Below are 16,771 nucleotides of genomic sequence, written 5' to 3'. Positions count from 1 at the left end.
AACATGTTCACAAGCATCCAGCAATGGTCAACAGACATGCTGTCTTCATGTTGTACGAAATGCAAGCCTACATGGCGCCCAAGAACGATGAAGACTTTCCACGACTTGAAGTATGGGATCCTTCCTCAACCAGCGTATTCTCCGGACTTTCTCCCACCGCCTTCGGCATCTCGACTACGTTTTAGCAGAAATCGGGCAGTGCAACGTGCGATTGATGACTTCTTCGCATCGTAGATGCCAGGTTTCTTTCATCATGGAATCTTAATTGTTCGCTGAGAGATGGCATAAGTATGTGGGTTCACAAAAGACTACACTGATAAACCAGGTACTGTGTTCTCATTTCTTGGCCTTTGAGAGTCACAAATCAGTTGGACATTTCAATCACACCAACCCAATAATTCATCTGTAACTACAATTATCAATTCAGTAAGCCATATGTATGTTCGAGAAGCGTTTTAATGTAATTGGTGGTTTATCATAGAATTGATATAATATAAAGTCCTTTTCAAATATCGAATAAGCCAATGTCTAAAACATTAAGGTTTATACACGACTTAAAAAAATGGTAGAGTATCATCATCATCATCATCATCATCATAGGTATCCTGCCTTTATTGGCAGGTCACTTGCCGCAGGTGAATCAGAAACTGCTAGTAAATGAGATCTCTCAGAAGGCGATATCATTAAATTATATTAACAAAGAAATTGTCTTGAATAACCATACATCACACGGGATGAATTAGATAGGAAACAATTTTGTGTCGAAATTAGCAATATGTGCAGCATTATAAATTTCATTTTCAACAGACGCTAAAATATTTCTGAAATAGTATTTTTAAAGGTCGTTTTAGGCATACGAGATGATAAATATATAAACTAATTTTTCGTGTTATCTTCCTACTTCAAAGAAAGAAAAAATGTTTAAGCTAACTATTTCGTACTATACAGGTAACATTGAGATACAGATAAAACATTAAAATTAGCTTAAGAATACTTGCAATATATGATTTTAGTATTTTAATAGCTGATACATATTTACTTTTCATAATGATTACAATTAAAATTTTCGTAAGATCAATGCATTAAATCTAATCATAATTTCAATGGGAACTTATCCTGGTATGGTGATTTATCTTCCACTAAAACCGGCGGGCAAACGAACTTGGGTTCTCTTATTGATTAATATTACGTATAAGTAATATGAAAACATGTAGTCTAAAACCAAAGAAGCTTGTTACCTATTACATAATTTCCATGTTCTTAAAAAGTAGGATTAAAAAATACAAAAGAGCTAATTTCCTCTAATACTAGTATTTGCATGTTCTTTCACATTTAAGAATCTTTCGATGTTGCAGAGAAAGAGTATTAGTGCTGAAATGAAAAGCTATTCGATGGAAATTTGTCCAGAATTGAAATTGGAGAAAATAGGTTAGAAATTGTAACATCACTTCAAATATATCGAATGCTCCGATATATTATTATTATTATTATATTTATTTATTTTTTGTACGTCCACGTCTAATTATTATTAACAACTTCATATATCTGATTACGAAGGGAGAGTTCTAATTCACTGAAAGAAAGAAATAATACAGTATTAGCTATAATAAAACTGGCTTTCATACTTGTAAATAAAATTTTAATACACGTTTTAATATGTAAGTCTTTCAGCAGCTTATTGAACAAACACTTTACCTTACAGTGTTCAATTGCAAGAAGCAAAATTACATTATTTTTTCAACGATGTATACGTATACATGTTTTTTTTTTCCTTTATTTTATAGGTTTTCATTATCAGGTCAATTTTTATATACATATATTACCTTTCATTAATGTAAATCCCACAAAGTTTCGCTATGAGCATCATTTCAATCCACACAGACCAGAGAAATATTCAGGAATGAACAACAATTGGATTAAATCCATCTTTGTTCTAAAAATAACAAATATCCAACAAACAACAAGGAATGATCTGTTCTCTCAGGTTCTGTTTCGTAAGTTCATAAGAACCAGGGACTAAGCAGAAAACAGTTTCTTTTTCACAGTATCCACATACACAGGTACTTCTTTACTTAACGTCTTATACGTATCACTAACTTTGGCACACAAAGAATCGAACAAAATCCTGAAGTTTTCAACACCTTTCTTCACTGATTTGTTAGACATGATTGTGACATATCCACGGTTGATCTCCTTCGACAACGTACTTCCTATCGTACAAGCTCGGTTCCACATCACTGTCAGCGTTGGGCTTACATACGCTATCGTAGCTCTTCCCTTGTCAACAATGATGGGTGGTAAAGAGGCCACCGTTGCATTGCATGCACCTTCCAGTTTCACCTGAACCATCTTAAATTTCTCTCTGTCGACGATGTACAGTGTTATGCATGCCAATGCCATGATTGATGCACAAACGAACATCATGTACAGCAACCAGCCAATGAAGGAGAAAACTAAAGAAGAAAAATAACACAAAAATGAATTATTATTCAAATATCTTTAAAAATAAACACAAAAATTAGTTATTATTCAAATATCTTTCTTATCAATCACTAAAATTAGAACTTCCATGTGTATGGGAGTCCGCAGCAGCGGTAAAAAAGATAAATTGCTCCCAGCCCTCCTGGATTTTGCAAGTAGTTCAGTTCTTTGAAATATACGTTAAAACATTAAGATTTGCTTACTCATTCAGAACAGTATTTAAGACATTTAATGTAGCTAATAAAGTTTTGCAATGTGCACCAATAATACCTGTTTTACATGAAGTATCATATGCACCAAGGTGTGTATACTCGGAACTTGGCGTTTTTGCGCATGTGCTACAGGCTAGAAGCTGGTTATTTGATTCTACAAAGGGCTGGGGCCAGTAACAGGATGGCTGTTTGATTTAACGAAGGGATGTAGCCAGCAAAGGCTGAATGTTTTATTTTACGAAGGACTGTGTTTAACAACAAGATTGCTGTTTGATTTAACGAAGGACTGTAGCCAACCAACCACAAGCTGATTGCTTGATTCTGCGAAGAGCTGTGGCCAGCAAGAAGCTGGTTGTTTGGATCTTTGAAGGGGTGTGCCCAACAGAAGGCTAGCTGTTTGATTCTATGAAGCCCTGTGAACTGCAAGAGGCTCGTTACCTTAATATTCCTTCCAACGTCCTGAGGTGAGTATTTTTCTCGTATCGTAAAAAAATCAGTTTATTAATTTATTCATAAATCACATTGCCCAATATGTGCGAGAATGAGTTACACCTGTGGTAATATTTTTGCTGGAACATTGTTGCCAGAATACGTTATTTTATTTAAGTTTTTTTTTTTCCTGAATACGTACAAAATAGCCTTTACAACTGACAATGCTGCAAAACAATGCAGTTTTTGTCACATCCGATAAATACTGATGCTTACTACATATTTACATTACGAATTACCGATAATAATTCTTTTTTCTCTTCCTCGCAATTTATTATAAGCAATTTTCATTTCTATTTTATTTATTTACTTTGAATTATACTTTTGGTCATTCAAACATTACTAAAATTCAACGTTACGATTTATCTCATTGGTTTTATTCTCAAAATATCTTCATAGACAACGCTAACTTTTATCACAAAAGTCATGTCTCTATCATTCTTACTTCAAATATACTTGATCAAAGTTTGGGCTGCATTTCTTTTGAGACACTATGTAGCTGTTGCACCCAAGATTTCAGCGCGCTGTACACCAATTAAAAAGCTCTAATTATTCAAATATAATAAATTTATTTATTTTTAAGTTTCCTCATTAATCACCATAAATTTCATACCATATTTTTATGCAATTATCAAGGATTTCATTATACACAATTACGCAGACACATATTAGAATCAGGCGGACAAGTGAGAGTACACGTAACGACAATTATTACTATACCTAAATCTTTATTATTTGGGTTTGGCGTGACGCACTAAACGTTTTGGCGTTTATTATCAGGCAATTTCATTGTGCCCTCGTATTTCAATAAAAAACATTACATTCTCTTAAGCAAGGTTGTATAACATGCCAGGATAGCGTGACGCACCGCCTGATATGTTTCTCTTTTTTTAATTACAGGGATTATTACTGCTGTTGATATGTTTTCTGTTGTTGTAATATGTTCCGTTACACTAATAAGCCCCGAAGTACGCGGACATACAAAGAAGATATTTTAAATTAAGGAACCGTTTGAACCAGTGCTCCGTTTTTCTTCAGGAAAGACAGGGAAAATTCATACGGTGCTGTCACTAATCTGAAAATTCTTTCAGCGATGAAAGAAGGGACCAGATACCACTTCCTAAATTTGCTAGCGTCAACTAACACTGAACAATATACTGATCATTATATAATGAATTTTAATCGAAACAAAATACATAAACACGTGACATTACAATTGAAAATTTAACAACAATACTACATGAAGAACCCCTTGCAATTTTTCAACTTTTTTCTTTCTTTTTCTTACGCTTCACAGATTGTAGGTAAGAAGATCTAAGTTCTACAATTGGATGTTGTAGATAAACATACCGTTGCTGCCACAACTCTACGCTCCATATTCACTTTTATAGGGACACGATACACACTTGCTTTAACGAAAATAATTTAAACATTTATATAATCATGTTCAAAACAGAATTACTCTACAGATTCATCTGTAACTTCTGATATATGAAGTATATGAACGTTCTCTGTCTAGTAAGTTCAATAACTTTCTCTTTCATTAACAGAATAAACATAACAAAATTGAAAAATTATCAAAGGGAGTTCACTGTTAAATGTACAAATAATATTACGTACCAACATGTTGAAACAACCTTACAGTATTTAAACCCATACTAGGCTTTTGTAATTGAGTATTTTACTCAATGAGTACTTATGAGTATTTTACACTAGAATGAAACACGCCACTACAATAGTACCTTGCTAATGTGAATCGTGGTAGATACAAATTTTAAATCATTACCATAAAGCATATTTTATCTTCTCTCTGTACTCTTTCGCCCTGTACCAATGTAATCATATTTGCTTAAATATATGTCTACTATTTGTTAATTAGAAATCCACTTACAACTTCTTCTTCTTTTCACTGGCTTCTCCGTTGTTGTGATATGGTCTGATTGCCTAGCTGGATGTGATTCTTTATTTGGAATATTCTCTATTCCATCTGTTCCTGTGTGCTCCAAACCATTTTGTAATTTGGCTTCTGCTTTCGCCTGTTTCCTCTTCTTCTTTTCCTTCCTTTTCTGAGCTAGTGCTGCCAACCGGGCTTCTGAAATATTCAACATATTTTTTTAATATTATTAAAATAATTAAATATACAAATGCTAGAAATGTGAATTCAGATATAGCTAATAATATTAATATAGCTAATAAAGCATATTTTTATATTCAAGGAGTTAATTTATGTTCGGTCATAGAAGATTGTTCGGTTTATATTGGACTGAATTAGGACCGCCTCTGCCATCCGAAAATGATGCTAGAACGATGCGTCTATTGTGAATAGTAGTGTTCTGAAGTTGTACGTGGGTGATTGTCGTAAATGGCACCTACATTCAACCTTTACTGGGAAAGGTATGTTACGTTTCTTTCCCATGCTCCCTTTCCTCAACATACGCATACTGAAACAGTATCGAGGTTCATATTTAGGGTAACTACTCCAAGAGCTATTGAGAATCGCTACATAAACCAGGAGCGCGAACCGAAACAGTCGCCCACGAAGAGGGCTCAAGAGGAAAGTGACATTCACAGTGCTGCAGCGGATCCACAATTGGCGTACCAGGAAAGCCCACTGACTCAACATGTGATAGGCCACTGATTCAATTATACATCTTCAACTGCGAACACATTCGTAAGTGGCTCTGGTTGAGGTGCGCCCGTAAGCCCGAGTACACTACCTGCTTCCACATCACATTGGAGAATGAAAAACTAACTGCAGGAAACTGTGTGAAAAGCAACTGGAGCATCCCAAATGACAGACAGTTCTCACACTAGATGAAGCATGTATCCATCTCACTGACGATGGTCGCATTGATATACTGTAACAGAGATATGACAAGCGTCTCTGCAAATTTGTTCGTCACTGTAGGGAAAATTTCCGAGTAGATTTAAGGTTGATACGTAATTCAGTTATGCAAGGAATTTGCAGATAAGCAAAGTTAAATAATAATAATAATAATAATAATAATAATAATAATAATAATAATAATAATAATAATAATAATAATAATAATAATAATAATAAATAAATAAATAAATAAATAAATAAATAAATAAATAAAAACTGAGTGTAAGATATTTCCAGAATCTAATATATATCTATCTTTCGTATGAACATCGCACGAGCGAGAATCCATATAGACAAGGCTTCCAGTCATACTACTAGAACATCTCTACGTTTTTATGAGAAAAAATGAAACGGGAATTAGGAATCTGTCATTCCGTTTCAAGATATTCGAGTGAAAAGGCCTGATGCCAGTCCAATGGACTTCTGTGGTTCTGATCTGTTGAAAAGACATCTCCAACATCGGTGTTCACGTACCCTTGCTGGCCTCTGGAAAGCTTGCAGAAGTGCAACCGAATTTTCTTGTCTGTGTTCTGCTCAATGAAATCTTTTATGTCGGGCTATAGTGCAAGTGCTGGGAGTCCAATAGAACAATATCGGTGGTGGCGGTGAAATTTCTCATACGTTGAGTATATTCAAAATTGGTTTGATTTAAACCGTACAGTCTTTTGTAATACGGCACATCAAGTTAAACTCAAGAAATGCTATTGTATTAAACACACCGAGTACACATCAAAACTGCTTTCGCGAGTCGGTATATTTTGATTGATAAGCAGAACCAATAGTAAGCCCATCTCGCTAGTATGACCACATACAGAAATAATAAAATTCACACTAATTACATTACAAGCTCCTTCGCTAAACGCTTTAGTACATTGGGAAGAGAAGAAAAGAAAAAAACATTAAAAGTATTTCCTCTCAAAAACTTGCATTTACAACTCTGAAAAATTAATGAGTAGCACGATTTAAAAAAAAAAAAAAAAAATCCTCGCTCCCTTATTTAAGATAACTTTTTCTGTGTGGAAAACGATTAAAACAGTAACAGGCACGTATTAACCAGTAAATGAGACCAAAAGCATACACTCTGATCGAAAAATATCAGCGATATTAATATATTAATGCATTTAGATCAAGTAAGCTATAAAGTTACTTAGTTTCCCAAAGGTTAAAGCTTTCCTTGAACATGACCAGAGTTCAAGTCTCGGTGGGAGCTCATATTCGAATTCCACATTACGCCTCATCTCATATAGCCACAACTCAGTCTCGGTGCTGAAATGATATTTTATATTTATATATATATTACTTGCGTGTCAGATACCAATTTATGTTAATGAAACAAAAAATGGTAGCAGTATTCTAAACATCTATTCAACTGCATGAAGCCGTTTTTCTTTACGACCATTCCGAATTGACAACCGAGTATCGGAAATAAAATGCGAACTTACCTTCAGCAAGCTTTTCTTGCTGTTTTCTCAAGCGTTCTTCCTCTATTCGAGCTTTGAGATCCTGCAGAAACTGGACGATTTTACGAGCACACTGTTGGCACTGAGGAGAATCCAAACATGGTCCAGCAACTTCAGCCAACGCTGGTGTCAAAGGGTTATTTTTGAGGTCTAACCACTTCAGGTTTTTCAATTCTCCAAAACTGAGAGGTAGCCTTTCAATCTATTAACAAACAGGAGCTTGCATAGTAATAGACATAGATGTAAATGACAAATTCTTTAGTCTAATAATAATAATAATAATATTAGTAATCAAATTCTATAATTAAGAATCCTGACATTAATAAATCATTGAGCACAAAACTTAATGGAAGCACTTTAAAAAGTGGTAGTACAGATCTACCTTTCTAAACTCAAAAATATTCACTTTTGCTCCTCCAAATTCTAATACACTGATCAAAAAAATTATAGTAAATATCGAATTTTTTGAACGATATATAAGAATTTGTAGGAAGAAAAATACAAGGACCTTTGAGACCCTTGATAAGATTGCTGTTCAAATGGTTCAAGTTGCAATGGATTTACTATCTATCTTGTTTATTGGGTCTTTACGAGTTTAACTGAACGGTTTCAATCACCTACTGCGATCTTTCTCAACGTATGAATCACACATGAAGATCGAATCAATTGTTCCTTAGATGAAAGGGTTCAACTGACCTCTTGGTTTTGTACAAAAGAATTAATGGAGATATTCCGTGATGGAAGACGGGAAATTTTACAAATCTTCAAAAGTAGAGTTTCACTTGGACAATACTATTTGTCCTCAAGATAATTTTACAAATAACATATAACATCTTTTCACCTTATTCATTAGATGTTACTTAAGATTTTTCCACTCAAAATGATTTCCCGTTCTTTGTATTCCAATTTGTAACAAAGCTTAACACAAACAAGATAAATTCTAGACTGCGCGGGAGAAACAACATAAGTTAAAAAAAAAAAAAAAAAAAAGGAGGCTAGGACTTTCAGGAGGCTAGTTTTATTCTACCAAGCATAAGTAGGAATTACTTATACTAACTATACCAAGACGCGATTATTCAACTCCACGTTTAGAATTGACTTATACTACGTTAACCGGAAGTGGAGTATGACACATAGATTTCCAATTCTGACCAATTCCTGACTTATACTGTTTCTCCCGCAAAGTCTAGAGCTCACAATTGGTAGAACAACACTCAACTCTTAAATAAGTAATAAATAAGGTAGATACATACTACCGATTTCTAAATTGTGTTAAAAAAAATACATCAATTACTTATATTAAATAAATAATGGAAGTATTTTTCCATCAAACCAAAATTTTGCATTTGGAATCACACATATGCTTGAATTCTTCTGAGAATTCTTGTGTCTTCCAGGATGTGGTATTGGAAGCCAAAGTAACTACTGGTCCTATGAGCACATATGACTTCAGCCATTTTCGGTAGTCTCTTTTTATTAACTAAAAAGCAGACTAGATTAGTCTTCTGGGTTACAACGATAAGCATGTTGGTTAGGAGTAGATTGCATGTTATAAAGGTAACCAAGGAAGTTCTGTCGCTTTTTTACCCACCACCTTCGAACACCGTCCCCTAAGACGTATCTGGAAGATCAAAAATAGTCCCCATCAGCATCGACGACCTTCTGCCAACGTTCTGTAAGATCATGGATTCCATCGCGGTAGAACTTGGTGGGCCGTGAAGCGAAGAAAGTATCAGGTGCATTTTGCACCTCTACTAGGGATTTGAACTGGCGTCCTCTACGGCGATTGTCCAAGGAATGGAACAGGTGATAACCGGACGGTGCAATGTCTGGGGAGTATGGCGGATGCAATAGTGTTTCCCATTCAAGGCGTAAAATGGTGTCCGGATCATCCTAGCCACATGGGGTTCAGCGTTGTCCTCTAACAGCAGCACAGTTTTGCGATTCAGAAGTGCTGGCTCCAGAATTTTGAGTTTTTCTTGAACATGGCTCAACTCCTGAAAGTACACAGTTGCATTATGTTCTGACCAGCTGGTAGCAGTTCCCGATGCACGGTGCTGCGAGCAGTCCAGCAAACACAAAGGAGGACCTTCTAGTGCAGTATTGGTTTCGGCTGTTTTGGAACCAGTTCATGGGATGCTAATCAATGATGACGGCGCCGTGGAGTTTCTTACAGGACCCACTTCTCATCACATGTCAATACTCGGTTCAGAAATGGCTCCTTCCTCAGATGAGACAGCAAAGAAACACAGGTGTCTGCTCGCGTTGCCTTCTGACCCGGAGTCAAATTATGTGGGACCCATCGACCCAACTTGTAGTGCTTTCCAAGTTGATGGAAATGCAGCCGAATGATTTCTCCACTCACACTGAATTGTAGTCCCAGTTCCTAACATGTCGCCTCAATTGCTGCCTGAAAATCTTTATTTTGTACATTTGTTGGTCTTCCGGCACGTAGTGCGTGTTCGAGTGTTTCGTCACCGCTCCACTGTCCGCATAGTCACAACACCCTCACCAAAAGCCTAGCATATTTTCCGCCCCGCTGCAGTGGCGTTCGACCGCAGTTTGATATTTTCCGCCCCGCTGCAGTGGCGTTCGACCGCAGTTTGAACTCATACAGCGTACACGCCCATATGATGCTCTGTGGATGTCCCATGATCACTCTGTCCTTACGTAAATTCACGGTGTAACTGAACTGTTACAACCAGGTAATATGTTGGATATACCCACACCAACAACTGACCTTCGCCTAATCTCCATTCGCATTCAACTGACGGTGTGAGGGCTAATTGGACACGGACCTCCACAAAAACGACAGAACTTTCTTGGTTACCTTTATAAATTTGTTTACTTTAGACGATATGATATCACGCTCAGGAATATAACCTTTCAGCTACCCTACACTTCGAAATATTATTCTTCAATAATCTTTGCACTTCCGAGCTTCGGGCTTTTCCTTGAAGGCTTGGTTATGTAGAATAGAAACTGAAGTAAAACCAATGAAAAATAAAACGGACTCATCAGCAAAGAGCACCATGTTCCATGTATTGCTAAAGTGCCCTTTCAAATGACACTGTGGGTCGCTGAAGGATGGCACGCTCAGGATGTGTTTATTTCACTACTTAGTAAAAGCTTCGCAGCCATGTTATGTTGGTATTAATTTTAATCACGGCTTCCCGTTTATTGTATAACCAAGGTTTACCAATATCAAGTCTTGGTTGTTTTTAAAAGAATAAACAACTACTCGGAAACAGTTTGTTTTATCTTTGGCTTCTTACAAAACTCCTGAGTCTATTTAAATGTATTGTATTTCTTTTAAATATTCAAGAAATCTGATAACCGCATGTCTGGTTTTGTATCCATGCATGCTCTTTGACATCTATTTTTAGAATTTCTGTTTGTTACTAGCATAAATCCATAGACAACTAATTTTTATCCATGTAATAGCTCCTAAATTAAGCTAAAATTTGTTTACAACTTTGGAAACTTTTGGTAATAATACGTAATACGAAAATATAATATTTAACGCAATCAACCTAGAAAATAAAGGTAGTCCAACGCATTTGTCCACAATTGTGTCAGTTTCAGGAATGTTGATTTCAAACATTTTTCTTTGTTTATCTAATTATACTAATTTAACAGACTGGATGTAAGAAATTTATTGACACTACTAATTCTTAACAATATTATAACTTATTTTTCGTAGTCCTATTTCCAACAAGAAGATTAGAAATCAGGAAGACGATATATCACAAGATTTTATGGCATGATTTTGAGAAAAGGAAACTAACTCATGAACTATTCCTTACGTGCTCATAACAGAAGGAACCCCGAGCATTAGCGGCTTCAACCTGTTAAAGAGGAGTCAAAGTATCACTTTCGAGCGGTGCATCATTGTCAGAGAATAAAACGTAGATATGAATTCGATCCAAAAACTAAGTGACAGTGCACTGAATGGAATGTGATATAGACACATTGAATCCATTCACAAGTTCGCAAAGCTACGTAGTATCACATAAGAAATTTTATCTACATGACACCCATCAGGAGCAGCAGAAGCATTGGCAAAGTATGAGGCGATCCCAAAGGAGCCTACTTTGAAGATATCCAGGATAAATAATTGCTGCGTACAATATATTTGCAATTATTTTACTAGTCTCCAAACTCTATCTTACTAGTTTCAAAGGTTGTATTTCAGTATAGAAATTTTATTTCCACAATACACAACTCTACGTGGAATAATGACGAGTGTGTACTCACTGGATTGCCAAACTCACTGTTGTGAAGCACTCTTTTTAAGTATCACATTATAGGTCAAGAAAATAGAAATGAAATTTTTGAGTTTTACGTCCCACACTTATGCCGGTTAGGCTAAAGGAGACGGTGATGATGAATAATGAATGAAATGGTGGAATGAAGAAAGTGGGAGGAAACGGGAGAACCCCGAGGGAACCCACGTACACGGTGTTTGTCCACCAAAGTTCACTTGGCGGGAGCAGGGTTTGAACCCGGAACCCCACGCACCAGAGGTGAACGCTCTACCACAGAGCCACCGCGGCCCCCATCAAGAAAATAGAAAACAACGACGTTGGGTGTCAATGGACTTACAAACTTATCACTCAGTTCAAAGTCTGGAAAATGGCTGGCAAGAGACCTTTCATGGATTGCAAATGTCACAATTTATTTATGTATAAATAAAATCAGCAACTGAGACATAACTACTTTCTTAATATTTCAAGGCCATTTACCAACAGATGGAGATATTTTAAGGAAAAAAACTCAGAATAATAATAACATAAATACAGTACCGGTCAAAAGTTTTCAAACACCCCGAATTTAAGTAAGCATCTATTATGGACGAATTTTGCCACCGTAACACATTAGTTAGGTTTGAAAAATATCGACATATAGAGTCAATACAGTGGCGAAAGTTCAAAAGGAAAGCAAGTTTTACACGCTTTGTTACCCTTCATATCTTGCTGATAAGTTTATGTTTTTAATAGTCAAAAATACCGTATTTTGAAAAATATTTAGAATGCTCACTTGTTTGTTGTTGGAATAGAAACGACGAGCACCATTTATACGGCCCTACTGAGTGACAATTGAGCACAGAATGCCGTACATATATCTCGTATTTTTTTAATATAGTAATTTTGGCTTTAACAAGTAATATGAACTACGAAATATACAAAACTTGCTTTTCTTTCATTTTTTTTTAACTGCATTGCCTACCTCCTTCCCCAAATGGCCGTATCTTTCAACAAAACTAATATCTTGCCTCACTTTCCAAACTTTTGTTTATACCATGCAATATCTACACTAAATCAAATTGTTTCTTCTTCATTTTAAGAACTATAATTAGTCATATTTGCAGTATCTTATAGATCTGTTGCTGATTCAACTGTTGTCAAATGTTTTACATTAGAAAGAGAACCTCTGCACACAAAGTTCTCATGCCAAAATTATAAGAAGCTCACAATAGGTTTCCAGTAGAAACTCCAGGTAGTTTTGATCGGTATGTCCATAAATAGTGACTAGATTACAAAGAAAAACAACTTGTTTTGCAAACATGTGCAATACTTCACTTACCTGGTTACTGTAAAGATCCAAATGTTTTAGCTGGACCATATTTCCAAACTCGTCTGGCAGTCCTGTCAGCATATTTTTGCTGAGATCCAATTTGACTATATGAGTCAATTGGACGAAGTTGTTCTGAAAAGAATTGATAATAATAATAATAATAATAATAATAATAATAATAATAATAATAATAATAATAATAATAATAATAATAATAATAATAATAATAATAATAATTGACAGTCTTTTTAATCAATTAGAAGTTATCAGTAATTCTTCTAGTCCCCTCACTCGATTGATGATGATGGGTTTCACACGCCATCTAGGCGAAATTTGTATAATTATAACTTTTGTTATTCCATACACGAGAGTAATACTCTAGCTCCAATATGTAAAGTTGGTGTCCTTGAGTTTGTGTTATGATGTCAACTTGCTAGTCGTATTAAGTGAGCAGCGGTCATGGTTGCATGGTTGTGTATTATACAGTCCACACGAGAAATACTAAAAACTGACGTCTTCTAAACTTTTACCTGAACGGTTGAATACCAAGAAATATTTCCCCAAACAGATTATAAAATTGTTTGCAATTGTTAATAAGATAGAACTATTTTACTGACACATTTGAATTTCACTTTGTATTGTTTTTATTTAAACATTAAGCAATGGTTATTTCTACTAAGAGCTATTAATTATGTTAACAATTCGTACCAGTGACTAGTATTTTACTGAAATGGATTTCAAAGAGAAAATTTCTCAGGTTCAACAAACATTTCCTTCTTTTGAAGGAATGTTACTCTACTCCAGCGACACTATAGAGAAGTCACTCTCCGTTATTATTTAACGTAATACAAATCATCCTATACAGTGAGGAAACTTCTGACTGCAAAAATTAGTATGAAGAGGGAAAAACTACTGAGAAGCAATAAACCAACTTTTCTTCTATACGCGAGACACCCACCTAACAGCAAAAGAATCACAACGTGTTTGGTCTTATTCCGCTGTATTGGTTTTCATTGTGCTGTTGTCCTATAAATCGTGCTGAGCCGATAGAAGAAGTGACTTCTCTTTTCTCTTCTCCACGTCGACCTCTCCCACTATCCCTACGGCACTTCTTTGGATTAATTTAACCCTTTATAACCTGAATTTTTTGTTCTCGGCCAATATTTTTTATTTTTCTTTCTTTTAGTCACAAATAGCATACTTTAAGAAAAAAACTAGCAAAGTCAGTGTTTTATTTTAGTACGTAGATTTTGGGGGTCTGGGACTTAAGAAGTCTCGTCAGATAGAATTTGACTAACATAGTATAATAGTAATATATTTTTATTTCCATGCCTTATATAGGTAAAGTTACGGATGTAATTGTAATAATTTAAAACTTTTGGGTTATTTATAGTATTGGAATTTATTATTCAATTCATTTCACGTCATTTGTGATAATTTTACTTTCTATTATTATTTAAATGAACATAAACATGGTGTTTACTAAAATTCAACAATGAAATTTCGTGACTTTTTCGTAACCTTTCCTTTACCAAATCATAAAATTTTCTAACATTTTCAAGAGCGAATTTGGGTGCGAATTAGGCCGAATTTTCATCCATGTGATACAAACGTACTTTGCTTGCGATTTGGTAGCGTCTAAAGCCGAAATACACATTTTTGGTGTTGAATTCTGATGTTTTACAAAACAAAATTTTCCAATCTGTGTTTCGTAACTTTAAAAATGTTTTTTTGTTTACTATTTGGAATAAGTGATTATGGGAGATTGTTTATTGTTATACTTGGTAGTAGGATAATACTATTTTGATGCATTTTGATAATTTAATGAAGGTAGTTACATAAAGAAAGGTTATGACAATAATATGTAGTACATAAAAAAGATCATGACAATAATATAGAAGTTACAGATTTAATAAAAATGCCTGTCATGGAGGAAGACCTCCACGCACGAACTTCTTATGTATAATTAATAAGTACTTACAGAAGGTTATAGCGGTACAGGCTGAGGTCCATCCTGATGAGGTTCTAATGGTCGACTCTGTGCTGTTCTGACTGACTGCCAATGAATGACCAATAACTGCCCCATTGTTTACAATTTCTTACGTTTATATACTCTGTTTTTGACTTTTCACCTATATGCAGTTTCTTATTTTGTTTTTATTTATTGACAATTTCACTTTCAATTTTTAAATTTCACTTCCTTGAAAGTGAGTTTACGGAACCTCAGCCTGTTTGTTTCTTTTATCTTTAATTTTAGAAGTTTTTAATATACATTGAAGATTAGAAATTATGTTACATCTGTACTTACATTTGCACAGTTAAAAAAAATCGTGACCCAAAAGCTAAATTTCGTGACTTTTTCGTGACTTTCGGGACCGTTTTCTAATTTCGTGACTTTTTCGTGACCGATAGACACCCTGATAAAATATTAGTTGAAAAAATGATATTACTTGAATTTCAAGGCAGCATACACCATTACACTCTCATATGACATTAAAAGAAATTTGTTTGATAATTCACATTTTTTGTACTCAAATTCCTGATTATTTGTTTCCCTTAACAATATCTGAATACAAACAAAATGATAATTTAGTGTGCTTGAACCCAAATTTGGAAAGCAATCTACGCTGCTTCAGTCCCTTATGATGGAATTCAAAGAAACAGTTTTTCTTTTCATTTACACATAGAAAACATACATTTCGAAAAAATGAAATGAAATCTTTGAGTTTTACGTCCCACGGTTATGCCGGTTAGCCTAAAGGAGACGGTGATGATGAGTGATGAGTGAAATGGTGGAATGAATAAAGTGGGAGGAAACGGGAGAACCCCGGAAAACCCACGAGCACGGTGTTTGTCCACCACAAAGTTTACTTGGCGGGGGCTGGGATCGAACCCGGGACCCCAAGCACCAGAGGTGAACGCTCTACCACTGATTATACATTTCGAGTGCGGTCTGGATTCAAACTTCGAAAAATATAGTTCACATCTATCCCTTTTGTCTACGAATTGAGGCGAATGTGCCCCTCGATTTTGGAGTCTGATATCACTGCTTACTGAAAGTGGTGCTTTTTTGCCCCTCTCTCTCTCTTGATCGGTTACCCAATTGTTGATGGCAACACCAGGAAGTATGAAGTGTATGAATAAACGTCCGGCAATATTCGAGACCTCTATATCATTTACATGAAATATAGGGTGCTAAGGCTCTACCATAGAGCCCCAATAATGTACACCCTCATATGTTAGAATTATTCTAGGGGGCTGTGCCACCTACCTAAACATATGTTCTAAATGAAGTATATAAATTAGTTAAAGATATCACTACTAACAATCTATAATGAAAATATAACAAACAACGCGTAGGTTCGAAGGAAAATCCTAACACCCCCGCCACTGCGTAAAAGCCTGACGGGACTTCGTGATCCACCTGCAATTTTTTCCCATAACACACACAATAATATATAAATATTTGTAGTTACTATTTTTATTAATCTTAAATTACCTGATGAAATATGAAAAAAAAAAAAAAAACATGTATATTTGGAGCTCCAAATAATACAGAAAACAATGTCCAAATATCAGCCAACACGATTACTTGTCAAAAACAACGTAATCCAAACGCGCGAAATTATATTAGTCACACAGCCACCTCCTGGCAAATTGTGGCT

General features: G+C 35.2%; 1 protein-coding gene across 3 annotated transcripts in view; it reads right to left on the bottom strand.

The window, feature by feature from the left end:
• Positions 1-1,617: 1,617 nt before the first annotated feature.
• Positions 1,618-16,771, bottom strand: part of LOC145662421 (uncharacterized) — a 30,037-nt gene continuing 14,883 nt past the window's right edge. For 2 of the 3 annotated variants that reach the window (XM_081727978.1, XM_081727979.1), the window contains exons 4-7: positions 13,116-13,238; positions 7,512-7,731; positions 5,074-5,274; positions 1,618-2,453 (exon numbers count right to left, since the gene is read on the bottom strand). In XM_081727978.1, the coding sequence (XP_081584104.1) occupies positions 2,017-2,453; positions 5,074-5,274; positions 7,512-7,731; positions 13,116-13,238 (981 nt within the window). In that variant the 3' untranslated portion in view covers positions 1,618-2,016. The remainder of the gene's footprint in view (positions 2,454-5,073; positions 5,275-7,511; positions 7,732-13,115; positions 13,239-16,771) is intronic. The other variant, XM_081727980.1, reaches the window with a different exon arrangement.

This window comes from Thermobia domestica, chromosome 10, assembly GCF_964235325.1.
Source record: "Thermobia domestica chromosome 10, izTheDome1.hap1.1, whole genome shotgun sequence".
Taxonomy (NCBI): Eukaryota; Metazoa; Arthropoda; class Insecta; order Zygentoma; family Lepismatidae; genus Thermobia; species Thermobia domestica.
Note: the sequence above shows the minus strand (reverse complement) of the source record. Positions and strands in the feature narration are given on the sequence as shown.